We start from the raw sequence: 20,390 nt of genomic DNA, 5'->3' as shown, positions 1-20,390 counted from the left end.
TTTAAATCGCCATTGTGGTATTTGATGAATTAAACTTTCCTGATCACAGATTAACAATCCAGACATGAGGGTACAGATCCTAAAGGATTTTGTGAAGCAGCATTTCCCAGCCACACCTCTCCTCGACTATGCGCTAGAAGTGGAGAAGATTACTACCTCCAAGGTATGGAACCTACACAGGAACCTGAAAACTGGTCAGCAAATAACCTATCTTCCACAGACTTCAGTTCTATCGGGGATTGAGTGATGAATATTAATTCAGCTGTAGAAATTTCAAAACTGATTTTGGTAACTCTGATCAAGGCCTTCAGAGTTTTGGTAGGGAAGGAAGCAGCGCCTTCATTGGAATTACCTGGAACAATCCTTTCAGAATAGCTCAAATTTTATTTTAGACTTTGATTAACTTCAGTTTGAGTAGCTTTGTGCTGTACACTGTGGAATGTGCTTCATTGTCAGATGGCAAGTTGGTTAAATGCAGAATCTGGGCAAGCAGTCACTGAGCTGCATTTTGAGGAATGGTCACTGGACCCAAAAAATTGATTCTATTTTCTCTTCACAGATGCTGCAGAACCTGTTGATCTTTTCCAGCAACTTCTGATTTTCTGACTTACAGCATCTGCAGTACTTTCCGTTTTTTGTCACTGAATTAGCTTGTTTCCAAATTATTTGCCAACAGCATATCAATAAAATGTGGTTCTCTTTTTAAAGGAAAACTTTTCCTTAAGCAAAATCTGCAGCACAAAATGTGGTTGGATGAGCTTTCACGAGACATGCTTACGTTTTATTTTTAATAATGCAAATTCTGAAGAATTAACCATTTCTGAATTGTTGCAGTTATTAAAATCTTGCCCCATCTGTTTTTATTATTGATGTATAAATATTGTTTGAGAATTGAATGGTTACATTTTTTTTCTTTCAGAAACCAAATCTTATCCTGAATGTTGACGGTTTTATTGGTGTTGCCATGGTTGACTTGCTAAGAAACTGTGGTGCATTTACAAGGTATGTTCTCTCGGTGTAGGAAAAGTTGCACATTTTGATGTGGAACTATCTGAGGCTGTTATTGAATTCAGTGACAGAAAAAGTATTTCTATAACATTTCACAACCTTTGGGTGCTTCATAGCAATTTTTATTCAATTGAGTATAATCGCAGTTGTTGGAGTTGTAAAGCAGTGAAATGATCCCTTGTCCATCGAGAGTACAAGTGCAGCCACAGGATGCACTGTCCCTGAGCTCATATGGGCAACTTCCTTGTTTCCAGTTTCACTGCTTTCTAAGTTGAATTGTAGAATCCTTAGTGTGGAAGCAGGCCATTTGGCCTATCAAGTCCATACTGGCCATCCAAAGAGATTCCTATTCAGAACACCACCCAACTCTATCACTGTAACCCTGCATTTCCCATGGCCAATCCACCAAGCCTGCACATTTTTGGACATGGGGAGAATGTGCAAACTCTCACAGTCACCCGACAGTGAAAGGCCTGTTCCAGTACTGTGCAGTTCTGTGTTGTAACCTGAGCAGGAGTAGGCAATTCAGCACCTTAAACCTGCGCTACTGTTTAATAGGATTATGTCTGATTGCACCTACATCTTCCTGCTCACTATGCATAATCCTTCAAATCATTAATGATTAAAAGTCCATCTATCTCCTCCTGAAGGTTCAATATCTGATAACTGCTGCACTCTGGGGTAGTTGAGGACTTTTTTCATTGGTTGAGAGCGATAATAAGGGGTGGAAGTTGCATAACAGATTTCAAAGCAAAAATAGATTTGTAATGTTCACTGGAATAAAGGGAAGATTCTAGAAGGAAATGCAATTACTTGCCATAGTTTTGTACTGTGCATTGCTGACAATTCTACATGAACAGCAAGTGCTGGCTCTATGCCAGTGTCTGAGTACAGAGTAGTTAATGTTGACCTATCTTTCTCAATTTGAAAGTAGTGCTAATTTGCCTAAATTTTGTACAGGGAGGAAGCTGATGAGTATGTGGAGATTGGTGCCCTGAATGGAATCTTTGTGCTTGGACGAAGTATGGGCTTTATTGGTAAGTTCATTATTAGTTTCCTTTTAGATGATCCTTTTAGAAGGCATAAGATAGCTGGAGTTACATTTGCTATGCTCCCTCCCCACTATTATCTTGGATTTAGACTGCTCGAGCGAAGTAAGGAAGCACTTGTGTACAAAGGATTGTGGAAATCTAGACTGTGTTCTGGGTTCATTTAAATTTTCAAGACTGAACTGGATAGATTAGAAGAGAATCTGAAGGAATATGGAGCCAAATTAGATAGTAAATAGCTGATTCTGACTCGGTTTACCTACTTTAGTTCCAGAGCCCTTGCAAAAACTGCCCCATCTCGGTCCCAAATTTTTAATTAATTTGAAATTCATAGATTTAGCAGAGTTCCTGTTTTGACCAGGAAGTGCTTCCTTAATTCATGTTCTTAGACCTCCGCTTCCTATGCACTTGGGAATAGGAAGTTTGTCGGTTGCCCCTGTGAGCCCTGGTGTCATTCTGGGGAATCTGTGTACCCCTCCACAAGGTCCAAGACTAAATGCACCCACTCCAGAAAATTTAAGATTTTCTACAATGAAAGCATTGTAATCATCATGAGTTTAACAACCAATATTTGTGATTATTTTGGAGTAGTGAAATCCAGCTTTCTTCTGTAAACCCATCAATCCCTTTGTTCTTGCACTGCTCTTCTGTTTCCTTTGGAGAAACTATTCTGATTTATTGTCTTTGGGTCCAATGTACTGACGTCTCACTTTCCCATGGTTAGCTGCATCTGTCCGATATTTGTCCATCTTGGAGAATCTATTGGCATTCTTTGATAACTTTGCATACCTTTTTACATAACTTTTGCAAGATGTTGCAAAACCAAATTAGTTTAAACCCCCCCGAAGAGTGCTAGCAAACCTACTCCCCAGGATATTGGTGCCCTTCTGGTTCAGGTGCAACCCGTCCTGTTTGTACAGATCCCACCTTCCCCAGAATGCAGTCCAATTGTCCAAATATCTGAAGCCCTCCCTCCTACACCTCCTACACCAGCCTTGCAGCTACGTGATTGATATGAATGTATCCCAGAAGCTAGAATTGTTCTCTTCAGGAGAGGCTAAGAGGAGACTTAGCCTCTAAGAGGAGACTTGGAAGAGATATTCATAATCTCAATGGAGAGAGAGAAATTGTTCCCATTGACAGAAGAATCAATATTTAAGGTGATTGGTGAAAGAACAAAAGATGACACAAAGAGAAACATTTTTAAGCAGAACTAACTAGGATCTGGAATGCACTACGTGAGAGGGTGAGGGAGATAGATTCAATTGTGGCTTCCAAAACAGAATTGGACAAGCAGCTGAAGATTGTTGAAAAATGATTGATCCATGGAAAAGGGCAGGGGAGTGGCACTAGCTAAACTGTCCTTACCAGAGAACATGGATTTGATGGGTTGAAAGATCATTCTCTGTGCTGTAACTATTCCATCATTCTATGAAATCAAACTTTTCTCATTGATCTGTTATTCATAAACATTGCTGTACTTTCGACAAATTAATTTATCCATTCTCCAACATGCATTTCCTAGTAATTACTGTTGTATTTAGTAGTGTCAACAAATGGTGACTTGTGGTTGGGGTGACATTCATCTTTTTACTTTTTGCTATTTTAAAAATCAAGTTAGATTAGTGTAAATAGCCCAAAGAAACATTGTAAGGAAAATCAGAATTACTAAGGGAACTGCCTAAGTTTCAAATTAAAATATAATTTTAGGAAGCTTCCTTTCCATACAGAGTCTAACAGCCTATCTGATTAGCAGCAGTGGAGGATAAACCACTAATGAATCTTAACACAATAAGGTATTTGTCTTAACAAGAAGATGTAGTTTGTTGCATGACAGCATTCAGTACAACTTGTATTAATTGGGTCGACATAAAGACTATCAGGAGACAGCGTTGACATCTCTGTCTCCATCTTCACGGTAAACTACCTCTTCCCCACCTAAGAACTGCAAGCATCATTAGGTTAGGTGGAGCTTGATGGAGTTTGAACATTAACTCTTTCAGAACTGTACTACACCTACCTGCAGTAATGTATGTACATTATTTCCACTTATTTTACTGATTCAGATTTAGAAGTAAAGCAGACAACTGCTATAGATTGGCACAGCTGAAAAATTCAAATGTCCACCAAATAAAAGCAAAATATTGCAGAGGTTGGAAATCTGAAATGAAGATAGAAAATGCTAGATAAATCCAGAAGGTCTGGCAGTATCTGTGGAGAGAGAAACAGAGGTTAATGTTTTGAGTCTAAAGACTCTTCTGTGGAATACATGACCCAGATGTCTATCTGCTGTCTTACTAAGCTTAAAGTGGAAAAAGATACTGCATATATGACTATAACATAGAATAGAGAAAGAAAATGAGAAAGCTGATCATACATTGACATCAATGTACAGCTTTGGGAAAAAAGTGAATTTTAAATGTTACAAAGAAAGCAAATGTGTTTTGTATTTTATGATGATTAATTTGTACACTAATGCAGAAGAACCGTCGATTTCGCTGCTCGTTGGATGCTGCCTGGGTTGCTGTGCTCTTCCAGCACCACTGATCCAGAATAAGGTTTTACTTGGTCAATCCTAGAGATGAAATCACTACCTCAGGAAGGGGCGGCATGGTGGCTCAGTGGTTAGCACTGCTGCCTTACAGCACCAGGGACCCACCTTGGGTGACTGTCTGTGTGGAGTTTGCACATTCTCCCCATGTCTGCGTGGGTTTCCTCAGATGTGCATGTCAGGTGAATTGGCCATGTTAAATTGCCCATAGTGTTAGGTACATTAGTCAGGGGGAAAGGGTCTGGGTGGGTTACTCTTCGGAGAGTCGGTGTCGACTTGTTGGGCCTTAGGGCCTGTTTCCACACTGTAAATAATCTAATCTAATCTTAAACCCTCACTTTCTGTAATTGAACACTGAAAAATTTCATTTCAGTTCATGCTCTCTGAATGCAGTGACTCATTGTTGATAAACATCAGCAAGACACAACTACATCTATGAAATCTAACTCTGCACTCTTCATGTAAACCTTTCTTAGAAATCAACATGTTAGTAAAATTATAGGCCAAGAGGTTTTACATTAACAAGTGCTAAATTCATATTTAATCTTATTGGTAAACATAACAATGTCTGAATTGGTAAGAATTGCCAGAAAAGATGAACTTGCATTCATACACTGCCTTTCATGTTGTCCCAAAGTGCACAGAACCAATGAAACCTTTTTGCAATGTAATCACTATTGTAACGTAAAAACACAGCAAATAATTTGCATACGCTAAGATCTGGCAAAAGCAGTAAAAGAGGATTAGATTTAGATTTAGATTACATTACAGTGTGGAAACAGGCCCTTCGGCCCAACAAGTCCACACCGACCTGCCGAAGCGCAACCCACCCATACCCCTAACCTAACACTATGGGCAATTTAGTATGGCCAATTCACCTGACCTGCACATCTTTGGACTGTGGGAGGAAACCGGAGCACCCGGAGGAAACCCACGCAGACACGGGGAGAACGTGCAAACTCCACACAGTCAGTCACCTGAGGCGGGAATTGAACCCCGGACTCTGGTGCTGTGAGGCAGCAGTGCTAACCACTGGGCCACCGTGCCGCCCAGGATCTGTTTTAATGGGGTAGATGTTGGTCAGGTGACAGGGAGAACCCCCTGTTCTCTTTGCATAATGATGTAGAGGAGCCGATGTCAGCCTGGGGTAGACAAAGTTGAAAATCACACAACACTAGGTTGTAGTCCAACAGGTTTATTTGAAAGCACTGGCTCCAAAAGATCTTTACTATAAATTCTGTATCCTATGATCCTGTCCCACAAGCTATCTGATGAAGGAGCAGTGCTCCAAAAGCTAGTATTTCCAAATAAACCTGTTGGACTATAATCTGATGTTGTATGATTTTCATCTCTGCATAATGACATGGAATCTTTTCTGTCCATCTGAGTATGCTGCTGGGCACCAATCTTATGTCTCATCCAAAAAGCAGGCCCTCCAATAGTAGAGCACACTCTCAGCATCACACTGAAATGTCAGACTGAATTATAGGTTTGAATACCTGAAGTGGGGCACAGACTTACAACTTACTGTCACAGAGGTGAGTGTTTCCAATTAAACCACAGCTGAACCCGAATATTTAAACTGAAGTGCATAGACAGTTAGCTTCTCTGTGTGCATTTGGCTGACTGAACCCCAGGACTGTTGTGACTTTTATCAAAGTTTGCCCTCCAGCTAACAGCTCACAATATTGAAACAGAAGCCACTGTGCTATAATTTACTGTAATGTGTGCTCTGTGCAGCCTGATGTCGGAAGGTGATGGGAAGTGCAACAATTGCCCTGATTGCTCACTGACAATTTAAAACAGGCTGAGTTCTGAGACACAGGAATATTTCATAGATTCACAGAATAATACAGCGCAGAAAAGACCCTTCAACCCAACAAGTCTGCACTAACAATAACTACCACTAAAGGTCAGCTAATCTCAATTTCCTGCACATGTTCCATATCCTTGAATGTTATGATATTTGAAGTGTTCATCCAAATGCTTTTTTAGTTTGTAAGGTTTTTGGTCTCCGCTATTTCCCAAGCAGTGCATTCCAGATTCCCACCATCTGCTGAGTGAAAACGTTTTTCCCCAAATTCGCTCTGTTTCTCCTGCCCCTTACCTAAAATTATACCCCCTCGTGATTGACTCCTCAACTGTGGGAAATAGCTGCTCTCTATTCACCCTGTCTGTACCCTTCAATCTTATACACCTTAATCATATCCCTCCTCAGTCTTTTCTGCTGTAGAGATAACAATCCAAGCCTATCTAGTCTCTCCTTAAAGCTCACTTTCTCCATCCCAGGCAACATCCTGGTGAATCTCCTCTGTGCCCCCTCTAGTGCTCTCACATCCTTCCTGTAGTGGGGTGACCGGAGCTGCATGCAATACTCTAGCTGTGGCCTAAGCAATGCTTTGTACAACTCCAACATTACATTCTTTTGATGTAATTCTTTTCATTTGCAGGAGAACTAAAAAACGTTTACTTAGCTGTGAAGATAAAAATTATATCGCAAAACATTGTATAATCAGAACTAGCTTTATGTGATGCAAGGCTAGCTTTTCATCTTTTTGTGCTCTTTGCTGTTCTCTGCATTAACATAAATTGCTGTAAACATCGTAGACAGTACTTGTTGACAATTATTAACATTATCTTAAGCCATCCATTCCATTTTACTGAAAAAAATGTGCATATGTGAGCTGATAAATGTGAAACATGTCAATTATAGTTTAAAATATATTCATCTAATTTACTGAACTTGAGAGATTATGTTTGTTGTTTTACTTCTCCACAAAAATTAATTTAGATGCTGACAGAACTCAGTAAGGGAAGATAATCAGTTGCGTCAGTCCTAATTATTATGTCTGACTAAAGGAAATTGTACTTATTGCTATCATACAATAAAATTTCTTGTTATCTAAGATCAGTGCCTCTTCTGTAGATATCAGTGGTGGCGTATCCTCTACCAATAATCACTAGAGAAACTCACAACAAAGGAAGATTGGTGGCAATGAAGAATCTCAAACAGCCCTTACCCAATTCCAAAAACATTGGTACAGCTGGTTAATATCACAAAGTACCAGGAGTGGCCATCTGCAAAAATACGACTATATCGAAATAAGAATGGAGTCATTAAAGCATAACAGGAGACCAGTTGGCAGGTCAGGTCTATGCTGACAATAATTGAACAATAAGGTTAAATTCCTTGCCTACTAGGTTAGCTGCAGCTGGACTAGCAATTGGCATTGACAAAAGAGGGAGAAAACATCCTTTGGATCCTTACACTATATGGTAATCGCTGTTGAAACATATGGAAGCTGTGCAAGACCAGGATCAGTGATTCTGATGTCTCCCCTTCGTCTTTGCTGAATAGTCCTTTAGAATTTCATGTCTAGGCTTCCACACAAAAGAAAGCTCATTGACTCGAGTACAGCAAGGCCCCTACAGTACCTTGAGGTGTCTTGAAGTGAGGTAGAAAGATATGTGAAAGTGTCACAAAAAAGGTGAAAGTAGCTCATTGGATTCTGTGAATATGGTTTCAGTTTGATTTTGAAAGATCACAAATTAACTGGAACGCTGAAGCCATTGATTAGGATTGCTTTTGGTTCCTGTTGAGAGCTCTGTAGAAATCAATTATAACTGGAAATCAATCCGACGATGAGTGTAATGCACACACAACAAACTATAAATCAGTGTGCTGACTACTATTAATAGTTAGCATAGCATTCTGCCTTGCGTGACAAAATGTACAAAAAATTTGTAACCTTATTCCAAACATAAACTGAAAAGAAATGCTGAAAGGTTTGGCTCATGAATTTGTGATGAAAGGCACAGCCTACCATATTACTCAGCCATACAGTTCAAAAGGTCTGTGTAGAGTTAACGCATCTCACTTACAGATGGCATTGGTGCCCTTTGAGTTAAAGTGAGAAACATTTGTTAGCCTCTGACTCCTCCCTATGAATTGGGGTATGTATTTGCATCTACGTACGTACAGCATGCTGAGGACAGGATTTTTACCTTGCTGTGATGCTTAATGGGACTGGGCAATCCATATCAAGGGGCGTTGAACAGTTTTCAGACATTTAGTCTTGTGTGGAAGAATGTCTGACTGGGCGAGGTGCAGATGACTGGTGACACCCAGCATGAATCACCATTATTGAGAAATGAAAGATGAGGCTTCTAGGAACTTGGTAAGATAGTACATGCTGAAACTCTAAGTCACTTGACCTTAATTACCAGGAATACACTGTTTAGTCTTCTCTTAAGACATAACTGTACAAGTCACAACCAAGGATTGGTGAAGCTAGTAAGTAGCTTCTTTACTTGAAGATAAAGCTGTACAGAGATTTCCCGGTTAAGGCCACGTCAAACACATTTGACATGAATCACTGCTGCCCCACGTTTCTGATGAAGGGCTTATGCCTGAAACACCGATTCTCCTGCTCCTTTGATGTTGCCTGATCTGCTGTGCTTTTCCAGCGCCACACCTTTTGACGCTGAATCGCTGCTGTGTCAACAAGTTGTTGAATTAATACATCATATCCTGTTGAGTTGGGCTGTGATTGACAGTAGTTTAAGAAATACCCCCTTAATGATGTATGGCATTACAACATGCAAAGTTTTATTTTTTAAGAATAAGCTAATTATAGAAGGAGAAGAGAGTCTCAAAACCTAATTATGCACCTAATTATAATCAAACCATGGTTTGACAGATATACCTTATGCACAGAAATGCGTTTTCTTTTAGCTTGAGTTTGGAGTGTTCATTGCTTTGATATTAAAACCAACAACATAAATCATGTGTCTGATCTTTCTTCTCTTCTATTGGGATGTTAGGATAAGCTCTCTGATATCTCCCCAGCGGCTTGTATAACGAATGATGGCAGAAAATCCTTTCTGACCCAATGACCACATGTCTGCACTTTTCACAAATGTTATTGGACAGAGTGAGGAGATAAACTGCAGAACCCTATGTATTGTCTGCAACTCAACAGAAAATCAAGGAAGCCTACAAAGCAAAAATAGCTTCTACAAATCAGAACTTGCTCCCACTTTTATCCCCCTTTATTTTTTATTTACACAAGTATTCACTCAAAGACGTCTCTTAAAATGACACTGGTGTGTAACGAAATGAAATAATAAATGATACCAAGGGAAGGACAATGGTGGTCAGTGCTAGGACCATTTTGTTAAAGCACTGGGTGGAGGGAAGAACAGGCCTGCTTCTGTTGTTTCATTCTGCAGATTTAAAAGCTAAATAAACTATGCCCCAGACACTGTTGCCAAAGTAACCTTTGATAGGTGTTGCGCAAGAAAGGACAACTGTGATCTATTTGTTCTTACACCAGGCATGTTCTTTGATCAGATTAATAGGCATTTAGAAGAATGTTTGAAAGCTGAAAGACATTTTAAGGCCCATTACAGCTTGTCACATGCGTGTATCATGAGACACCTTCCTGCTAATATATTTCAGATCTCAGATTGCTCATTCAGAGCATTGCTTTTATCTTACTATTGAAATAGTGTTGAGGCTGACAAGCACAGTATTATAAAATGCATCATATCCTTCACTTGGAATTTTAATTGATTCCACTCCACTTTTCTTTTTCCCTGCTGCTGGGATAATTTTATATCAGTAATTGAGATGTTATTTGTGGCATTTAATATACTTGAGAGCAATCTACTGACGGAATCATAATGATGATCTGTAAGAGTTGCTCGGATGTTTCTCGACCTCAATTTTTCTAATAACAAGTCATAGTGTGATATAAAATTCTCACTAAATTGGTAAAATGGCCATTATGTACCCCTTGGTTGTAACTGGGTAATTTCAAACAATCTCCCACGAAATTGCATTAGTTTTATATTGCACATTATACAAATGTCATGCATTGAGACAATTCCAGTATGGAAGAAAATCAATAACAGCCATATTTTTTAACCTGGCGTGTGAGTGCAGTTAATAAAGGCCCGTCTTTCAGACTAACCTATAGACTATTCAACATTATTAACAACATGGAGTATTACTATAACAGACTTGGAGTGATTCACCCAAGTCCAAATAAATCAGTGGGAAGCTGATTTTGTGTTATAAAAGTGAAATGTTTACCAAAGTTTTGGTTTTTTTTAAGGATATGAAATAGCATGGGTACTGCCAGATTTGCTGAGTACTTCTAGCATTTTCTCCTTTTATTTCATATATTCCCCTCTCCTTTCTGAAATAAAAGTAGAACATGTTAGAAATAAATACTCAGCTAAACTGGTAGCGTCTGCAAAGGTGGAAGATAAGAGTTAACATTTCAGATCAATGCCCCCTCAGGTCTGACAAAGGGTCCTTGATTTGAAAAATGAACTGTCTTTCTCTCCACAGATGTTGTCAGACCTGCTGAGTATTTCCAGCGTTTTCTGTTTTTATCTCTTGGTCATTGTACTTGCCCTGCCCTAACGTGGATTGAATCACTGGTGAGCAAGTGTAATCATAAACCTTGCTGTAACATTGTTGGGGGGGTATTCAGTGCATCCTCATTACACTCTCTGGAATGATCACTTTTAATTGTCATGATATTTCACTTCTCCCTCTTGGTGAGTAATGCTGTCAGAGTTACAGAATGAAGTGCTTTTTCGTTGGTGATGGTGTTCTTAAGTACCATCACTCAGAGCCTCTTTGTACTTTCAGACCAGGTATGGATACTTTACAGAACCATTAGCACTGTATTACTGCACTAAAAGGATGTAATTTGAATAAAGAAGCTTCAGCATTGAACCATAGGTGCTAAAACTGTTCAATGAACTCATACCTTAAGTGAAAGCATAGGCCTCAGAATACATGATGAAGCTAACATTCTTAGGAGAGGCATTGCTCTTACTCAGCCCCTTGTCTGAATGTTTGAACAGATCAGTTTTTTTTTTACCCACATTTGCTTGGGTATGTTGTTTAACTCTCACTGTACTCGCAGTGACGTGCACTGGGACAAGTTGTTGATGGTCATATGAGCCGTGGTTGATGGTGAGAGAAGGGAATGTCCATCTCACCAATGTTTAGAGGACAGCTTTGGCATGTTTGGTAAAGTTTTAATCAGGAATTTCTTTTACCTATTAGATTCTGAGGCCCTATCTTGCGTGTTAAAAAGAATCCAAAACCTTCTCCGCCATCAGAAAACCCTTTCCCTGCGTAGAAATTCTCTTACTATAGGCCCCATGATGCTGCTGCTATCTCTGTGCAGCAGAAGAGACAGGACACACTGCCCTCTCCCATTCCCTCCACATGAACCTTAATCATTTGACGTTCACTATCCCCCTGCTCCTCACACCTCCTGATTACCTGACCAACAGTTCCTAATACAATAGCATCCCAGTCCTCTGCTTGATTGTTGAAACTTTATTGCTGGAACAGCACAGCAGGTCAGGCAGCATCCAGGGAACAGGAGATTCGACGTTTCGGGCACAGGCCCTTCTTCAGGCCCTTCCTCATTCCTGAAGAAGGGCCTGTGCCCGAAACGTCGAATCTCCTGTTCCCTGGATGCTGCCTGACCTGCTGTGCTGTTCCAGCAATAAAGTTTCAACTTTGATCTCCAGCATCTGCAGACCTCACTTTCTCCTCTGCTTGATTGTCAACTACAAAGCCTATTTCCCTGTACCCAGTATTATTGCAACTTACCAACAAATGTGTAAAATGAAAGTGAAAAATTAAACACTGTCTTTTAAGGTCCATAGCAAGGAAACAGACCCTTCAGTCCACTCTTCTGCACCGACCAAACATCCCACATTAATCTAGTCCCATTTGCTAGCATGTGGCCATATCCTTCTCAACTCTTTCTGTTCATGTACACACCCAGATGCCTTTTAAATGTTGTAATTGTCCCAGCCTCCACTACATCTAAAAGACAACTGGATGGGGACATGAATATCATTTTCTTTCATTAACTTACTCACAGTAGTGTCCAGACAAAAGTTTGATTCCTAATGTATTATAATAATAATGACAGTCATTTATTGTCATTTTTTAAAAAAATTTGTATTCCTGGCAACTCCAGGATAATCCTGGATGATTTAAATCCCAATCTGAAGGTTGTGAACGATCAACTGTACTTGCTATGCTTACTTGATAGAGGAAAATATTAACGTTCATACACAAAGAATGTTTGGGTTCAGCCACTGTCTTTTAATTAATTATCAGTTTGAATACAGTAAAAGAGAAAATGGATATTGGTAGTATTGGGGGGTGACGAAGGCGGGTTGTAGAAATGAGACAACGCAAAGTGTTTAGACATGTTTGCAAAATGTTGTGGTTTTGCTCGTAGAAAATGTCAATCCTGGTAGTGTCCAAACATTGACAAATTCCACTTCGAATCTTCCATCACAGCCCACTGTAACCTCTTTCCTCCTTGTCATACCATGTATTTCCTTATCCTTTTTGTGAATAAAGAAAGTAGATCAAAAAGATAAAATCTGAACTGGAACTTACTAAGTGCCCTGAGTTGCTAATGGTTGATTAAAAGTCATCAGATACTCAAAGTGAATGGGTTATAAGTGCTAAGAAGATTCAGGAGTGAACAGTGAGGGTAGAAGAACAAGTCCTCAATGAGCACATGAGAGGAGGATTCAGCAACCAACAAAGTGTGGGGTCAGGCCAAACACAGAGAGGTTGATGGCCTAGTGGTATGATCATTGGACTATTAATCCAGAAACTCAGGTCATGGCGTGGGCACCTGGGTTTGAATCCCACCAAGGCAGATGGTGGAATTCAAATTCAATAAAATATCTGGATTTAAGAATCTATTGATGACTATGAAACCATTGTTGATTATCAGAAAATCACATCTGGTTCACTAATGTCTTTCAGGGATGGAAATCTGCCTTACTCACCTGGACTGCCTACTCATGACTCCAGACCAACAGCAATGTAACTGACTCTCATTGTCCTCAGAAATGGCCTAGCAAGCCACTCTCAACAAAGAAATGAAACCTGATAGACCATTGGCATTGAGCTAGGCACTGGAATAGACAACAGCAGAAACAGACCTTTTGAAACTCCAGGGGTGTTGCAGCTCTGACAACACTCAAAAAGCTTGACACCACCAGGACAAAGCAGCCTACTTTGATTAATACCGCATCCACTCCTTCCATTACTAATGCTCAGTAGCAATAGTATGTACTATCTACAAGATGCACTGCAGAAATTCACCAAAAACCCTCAAGCACATTCCAAACCCATGTCCACCTCCAGAAGGACAAGGACAGAGGATACATGGGAACACCATCGCATGCAAATTCCCCTCCAACCTGATACGGAAATATGTCATTGTTCCTTTACTGTCTTCCACAACACATGTTCATGAAGGTAGCTCACCACCACCTTCTCAAGGGCAACTAGGGATGGTCAATAAATGTTGATCGCTGGCGACGACCATGCCCCACGAATGAATAAAACACAAATCCTGCAGGAGATGGTGAGAGGAGGTTGGAGGACAAAGGAAGAGCGTTCAGTAACCAGCACCCACCACCTCTCTTACTTTCCAGAAAGTGGGCCACTGATCATTGCAGCAACTCCTGCCATCATTACTCAGAGACTTGGTACATTTTGGGTCTGAAGCTGCCAACTTTGTTCAGCTCAATCCAACTGAACACAATGGTGTCTTTTTCATTTTTTTTTAATCCTGTGTTTATTTATGGGCTGACTTCTTGAAACAATTCCGTAGATTCCCCCAGTTAATAACTACTAATTTAGGTACATTAGACAAACTAGCTGAAAGAGGTTTTTTTTCTCTACCAGTCTATAGTGCTAAGTGACAATGTTAAATCTCCTGGCTCAAGTTCTGTGTAGCTGAAAGTGTCCATGCTGATTACTTATTGAAGTCCCAATCTTAGCTGGATCTGATTTGAACCTACCGTTCTGAGCAACTGAGAAAGGTTCTCAAACTATACAACTTGGGGTCCAGGATGTCATCATTATTCAGTCAGAAGCATACACGGGGAAGCTTCTGTTGTTTCCCCTCCATGTTGGCTTAACAGGGAAAGGAGCCTGCTTACAAGTGTTTTTGAGAGACTTGTTTAATTTGGGATCTGAGCACTCTGATTCTGCACCTCCTTCTTACTACTTATCTAAGTGCCAGGCATTATCCCTTCCATCCCTGGTGTTGACCTCCTGTCATCTGATATCACAGTTCTATCAATTAGTCAGCTATTACTTGCCAGTTGTTTTCAATTGGGATACTGACTTAGATTTAAATCTCCTGTTGCCTCTGGCCATATAACTTGTTAAAGTCAGGTCTCTAAGATTATCCAGATGAGGAGCAGGAGCCAGACACTTAAAAAGGTCACGGCTGATGCTCAATTCTCTAGCCAGGGAGTCTTCTGGGATTGTCACTCCAATGTAGAAATGAGCCAGGAGTTGTACTTGAGGAGAGCACAATTCACAAAGGAGGTAGTGACAGAATTATGCCATCTCTTTCATGCGGAGAACGGAGCCTCAGCAAAGGCAAAGATCATTCTCCTGGTGGGTGTGAAAATCACCATCTCCCTCACCCCCTCCCCCTCACACTCTTCCCTAGCCATTTACACCAGGATCCTGTCAGGCAGCTGACTTCAGCAGTGTACTGTATTTCATTCATTAAGCTTGAAGGCAGCAGGGAGCTGACTGAGGCACTGTCCAGAAGAGGAATCTTCATCCACTCTCCTTGAGGAAGGAAGGCAAAGGGGAAAAGACATGTCAATTCACCAGAATAACTGTGGTATTGCGGGCCTTTGAGCTCATGCATATCATTTGTCAACCAGTGCGATAATTTCAGTGATGATGATTTCAGTTTTAATGATTTCAGTTGCCAGCAGCAGGAAGAGCGGGAGCTTGGACCAGGGCTGTTGGAGAAGGTGAGTCACTGATTTAAAATTTCAAAAGCTTACCTTGAGCATCGGCAGTGGCAGCACCTTGGAGACCAGAGGTTTCTGGGAAAGGAGGGGCTTTTTTTCCCCCTCAGCTAGATAAGTGAGAGTTTTCTAAATCCGAAACCCTACCCTTGTAGGGCCTCCCACTCATCCACCTCCTCTAACCCTATAGACCAGGGACATAGCAGGTAAGCTTCTCTTCTTTTTACTTTCTGATAAAGGGACTAGCGGGGATGGCGTGCAGGGAGAGGAATGTTCCTCTTGCATGATGTTTTACGTGAGGGACACCATTAATATCCTATACAAGTACATGTGCAGGAAGTGGACCCAACTCTTACTCTTCCTCGACCGCATTAGGGAACTGGAGTGGGAACTGGATGAACTTTGGAGCATTCGGGGGACAGGGTGTGTGATAGATAAGAGTTACAGGGAAGAGTTGCTCCCAGGCACAAAGAAAGCTGGGTAATTGTTAGAAGGGGGATAAAACAGTCAGTGCAGGGATCTCCTGTGGTGGTTCCCCTGAAAATCAAGTATATTGGTTTGGATACTGTTGGGGCGGTTGACTTACCAGGGACTAGGGTGTAGGTCTCTGGCACAGAGTCTGCCCCTGTTGCACAGAAGGGAAGGGGGAAAGAAGGAAAGTTCAAAGTTTGTGAGAAGATTTGTAGCTCAGGTGCTCGTTGTTGTGGTTCTGTTCGCCGAGCCCTGTCTAGGTGACATCCTCAGTGCTTGGGAGCCTCCTGTGAAGCGCTTCTGTGATCATTCCTCTGGCTTTATAGTGATTTGTATCTGCCGCTTCCGGTTGTCAGTTCCAGCTGTCCGCTGCAGTGGCCGGTATATCGGGTCCAGGTCGATGTGCTTATTGATTTAATCTGTGGATGAGTGCCATGCCTCTATGAATTCCTTGGCTGTTCTCTGTTTGGCTTGTCCTATAATAGTAGTGTTGTCCCAGTCGAATTCATGTTGCTTGTCATTTGAGTGTGTGGCTACTAAGGATAGCTGGTCGTGTTGTTCCGTGGCTAGTTGGTGTTCATGGATGCGGATCGTTAGCTGTCTTCCTGTTTGTCCTATGTAGTGTTTTGTGCAGTCCTTGCATGGGATTTTGTACACTACATTGGTTTTGCTCATGCTGGGTATCGGGTGCATTGTCCTGGTGAGTTGTCTGAGAGTGGCTGTTGGTTTGTTAGTCATTACGGACTCAATAGTGAGAGGGTCAGATAGAAGGATTGTTAGGAATGAAAGACACTCATGGTTTGTGTGTTGCCTCCCAGGTGCCAGGGTCCGTGATGTCTCGAATCGTGTCTTTGGGGTCCTGAAGGGAGAGGGTGACCAGCCCCAAGTCTTGGTCCACATAGGTACCAAATGACATAGGTAGAAAGAGGGATAAGGATGTAAGGCAGAATTTTAGGGAGCTAGGGTGGAAGCTGAGAGCGAGAACAGAGTTATTATCTCTGGATTGTTACCCATGCCATGTGATAGTGAGGTGAAGAACAGGGAGAGATATCAGCTGAACACATGGCTGAAGGGATGGTGCACGAGGGAGGGTTTCAGGTTTATGGATAACTGGGGCTCATTCTGGGGAAGGTGGGACCACTACAAACAGGACGGTCTTCACTTGAACTAGAGGGGTACTAATATCCTGGGTGGGAAGTTTGCTAGTGCTATTCAGATGGGTTTAAACTAGCTCAGCAGTGGGGGGGGGAACCTGTGTTGTAGTTCCAGTGCACAGGAGGATGTGAGTAGGGAGGGAATGGACAGGATTTCACAGTCACAGGAGTGTGCTGACAGACAGCAAGCTGGTTTGAAGTGTATCTACTTCAATGCCAGGAATATCCAGAATAATGTAGATGAGCTTGCAGCATGGATAGGTACCTGGGACATCAATGTTGTGGCCATTACTGAGACATGGGTAGAGAAAGGTAAGAAGTAGATGTTGCAGGTTCAAGGGTTTAGATCTTTCACTAAATCAGGGAAGGTGGTAAAGGAGGGGGAGGTGTGGTTTTGTTAGTCAAGGATGGTAAAACAGTGTTTGAACGAACACTTAACGAGGACTCGACTACTGAGCTGGTGTTGGCTGATGTTAGAAACAGAGAGGAGAGGTCACACTGCTGGGAGTTTTTTATAGGCCTCTGCAAGGTTCCAGGGATGTGGATTAGATTCCCTACAGTGTGGAAACAGGTCCTTTGACCCAACAAGCCCACATTGACCATCCAAAGAGCTACTCACCGAGACCCATTCCCCTACCCTATACTTAACTCCGACTACTGCACCTAACACTATGGGTAATTGCGCACGGCCAGTTCACCTGATCTGCACATCTTTGGATTGTGGGAGGAAACCAGAGCACCGGGAGGAAATCCACGCAGACATGGGGAGAATGTGCAAACTACACACAGACAGTTGCCTGAGAGTGGGAACCAAACCCATGTCCCTGGCGCTGTGAGACTGCAGTGCTAACCACTGAGCGACCGTGCTGATCATACATGGAGGAGAGGATTGGAAAACTGATCCTGGGCAGGAATGAAAGGAACAAGATGGTCATTGTGGGGGAACTTTAACTTCCTCAACATTGACTGAAAATGCTATAACTCTAGTACGTTAGATGGATCACTTTTTGTCCAATGTGTGCAGGAGGACTTCCTGACACAGTATAGCAAAGGGCTGACAAAAGGGAGGCCACACTAGATCTGGTAATGAACCAGGCCAGGTGTTTGATTTAGTGGTAGGTGAGCACTTTGGAGAGAGTGACCATAATTTGGTTACATTTAGTTTCGTGATGGAAAGGAATAGGTACATGCCACAGGGTAAGAATTATAGATGGGGAAAGGGAAATTAAAATGCGATTAGGCAAGACCTAGGAGGCATAGAATGGGGCAGAAAAATGCAGGGGATGGGGACAATTGAAATGTGGAGCTGGGTTAAGAAAGTGATGTAGCGTGTCTTTAATAGGTATGTCCCTGTCAGGCAAGGAGGAAGTGATCAGGTAAGGGAACCATGGTTTACTAAAGAAATTGTATTTCTTGTTAAGTAGAAGAGGGAGGCTTATGTGATGTTGAAACGAGATGGTTCAGACGAGATGATGGAGAGTTACAGAGTAGCTAGAAAGGATTTAAAGAGAGAGTTAAGAAGAGCAAGAAGGGGACACGAGCAGTCTTTAGCGGGTATAATTAAGGAGAACCCTAAAGCCTTCTATAGATGTGAGGAATAAAAGGATGAGAAGGGTAGGAATAGGGCCAGTCAAAGACAGAAGTGGGAAGTTGTGTGTGGACCCTGTGGAGATCAGAGAATTGCTAAATGAATATTTCTCATCTGTTTTCACTCAGGAAAAGGAGAATATCGTAGACGAGAAGAATGAGATATGGGATATTAGACTAGAAAGGATTGAGGTTAGTAAGGAGCAGGTGTTATCAATTTGAGAAGGTGTGAAAGGAAATAAATTCCCTGGGCCGGGTAGGATTTTTCCGAGAATTCTCTGGGAAGCTAGGAAAGAGATGGCCGAGCCTTTGGCCTTGATCTTTGAGTTGTCGTTGTCGTTTAGTACCAGAGGACTGGAGGATTGCAAATGTTGTGCCCTTGTTCAAGAAGGCCAGTAGAGATAATTCTGGTAATTATAGATTAGTGAGCCTGACGTCTGTTGTAGAAAAAGTTTTGGAAAGGATTATAAGAGATAGGGTTTATAATCATCTAGCAAGCAACAATTTGATTTGAAATAGTCAACATGGGTTTGTCAAGGGAAGGTTATGTCTCACAAACCTCATTGAGTTTTTTGAGAAGGTGACTAAATATGTGGATCAGGGTAGGGCAGTTGACATGATCTACATGGACTTCAGCAAAGCCTTTGATAAGGGTCCACCTGGTAGGCTGCTGGAGAAAATGCAGAGGCATGAGATTGAAGGTGATTTAGCAGTTTGGATTAGAAACTGGCTCTCTAAGAAGACAGTGAGTGATGGTTGATGGAAAATATTCAGCTTGGAGTCAGGTTACCATTGGTGTGCCACAAGGATCTGTTTTGGAACTTTTGCTGTTTGTCATTTTTATAAATGACTTGGACGCAGGTATAAGTGGATGGGTTAGTAAGTTTGCAGATGATACTATAATTGGTGGAGTGGTGGACAGTGTGGAAGAATGTTGCAGGTTGCAGGGAGACTTGGATAAACTGCAGAACTGGGCTGAAAGGTGGCAAATGGAGTTCAATGCAGATAAATGTGAAGTGATTCACTTTGGGAAGGATAACAGGATGGCAGACTACTAGGTTAATGGAAAGATTCTTGGTAGTGTGGATGTACAGAGGGATCTTGGTGTCCATGTACATGGATCCCTGAAAGGTTCCACCCAGGTTGATAGAGCTGTTAAGAAAGTATAGTGTTGCAAGCGGGCATCAGAGCCGCCCTGCTTTTGCCACGGGACTATGCCTATATCAGGAAACTATAAGAATTCATTTTGTGTTTTAAACAACAGTCGCAGCTTTAAACCCACAGAACTCAGAAGCTGCCGGTCCGCCCATGTGACTGGGAGATAGGAGACAGAGGACAGATCAAATCCACACTAGACCAACACTACCCATGACTCAGACCAAAACTCCGGAATTAATTAATATGGAAACCCGTCTCCTAATCACATCGAGAGACTGATATCAGACCAATAGACACCAACACCCCAAGGGAACAAAGGGGGGTGCTAGCCCCTGCCCTCACAGAGAGAGACAAGCAGATAATACCCGGACCTGTTTTATATAAACCAATTAGCACCCTATTGTGCGTGCCCTGCAACTCTCCTGGGATGGCAGGAAACATTCTATTTGCACCTACTCCAGTGATGATGGGGAACTATCATCCCATTCATCCTCAAATTCCACACATCCTGACAACTAAAAGTATATAATATGTAGCTGCGCGCAGGAACAGCAGAGCAGC

General features: G+C 41.7%; 1 protein-coding gene across 1 annotated transcript; it reads left to right on the top strand.

The window, feature by feature from the left end:
- The first annotated feature begins 48 nt into the window (after positions 1-48).
- LOC122559212 (ATP-citrate synthase-like) lies at positions 49-2,874 on the top strand. Its single transcript, XM_043708594.1, has 3 exons — positions 49-163; positions 920-1,002; positions 1,969-2,874. Exons 1-3 carry the CDS (start codon positions 65-67, stop codon positions 2,222-2,224), a joined length of 438 nt encoding a protein of 145 aa, XP_043564529.1. The 5' UTR covers positions 49-64; the 3' UTR covers positions 2,225-2,874.
- The last annotated feature ends 17,516 nt before the right edge of the window (positions 2,875-20,390 follow it).

The sequence above is a fragment of the Chiloscyllium plagiosum genome, chromosome 18, assembly GCF_004010195.1.
Source record: "Chiloscyllium plagiosum isolate BGI_BamShark_2017 chromosome 18, ASM401019v2, whole genome shotgun sequence".
Classification (NCBI taxonomy): domain Eukaryota; kingdom Metazoa; phylum Chordata; class Chondrichthyes; order Orectolobiformes; family Hemiscylliidae; genus Chiloscyllium; species Chiloscyllium plagiosum.
The sequence above is the reverse complement of the archived record's forward strand: the minus strand, read 5'-3'. Positions and strand labels throughout refer to the sequence as shown.

Bases quoted from the DNA above. Each gene is read 5' to 3' on its own strand.
- LOC122559212 (XM_043708594.1), top strand. From the start codon at position 65: ATGAGGGTACAGATCCTAAAGGATTTTGTGAAGCAGCATTTCCCAGCC. The intron at 164-919 runs GTATGGAACCTA...TTTTTCTTTCAG, and splicing joins AGAAGATTACTACCTCCAAG to AAACCAAATCTTATCCTGAA. The intron at 1,003-1,968 runs GTATGTTCTCTC...AATTTTGTACAG, and splicing joins AACTGTGGTGCATTTACAAG to GGAGGAAGCTGATGAGTATG.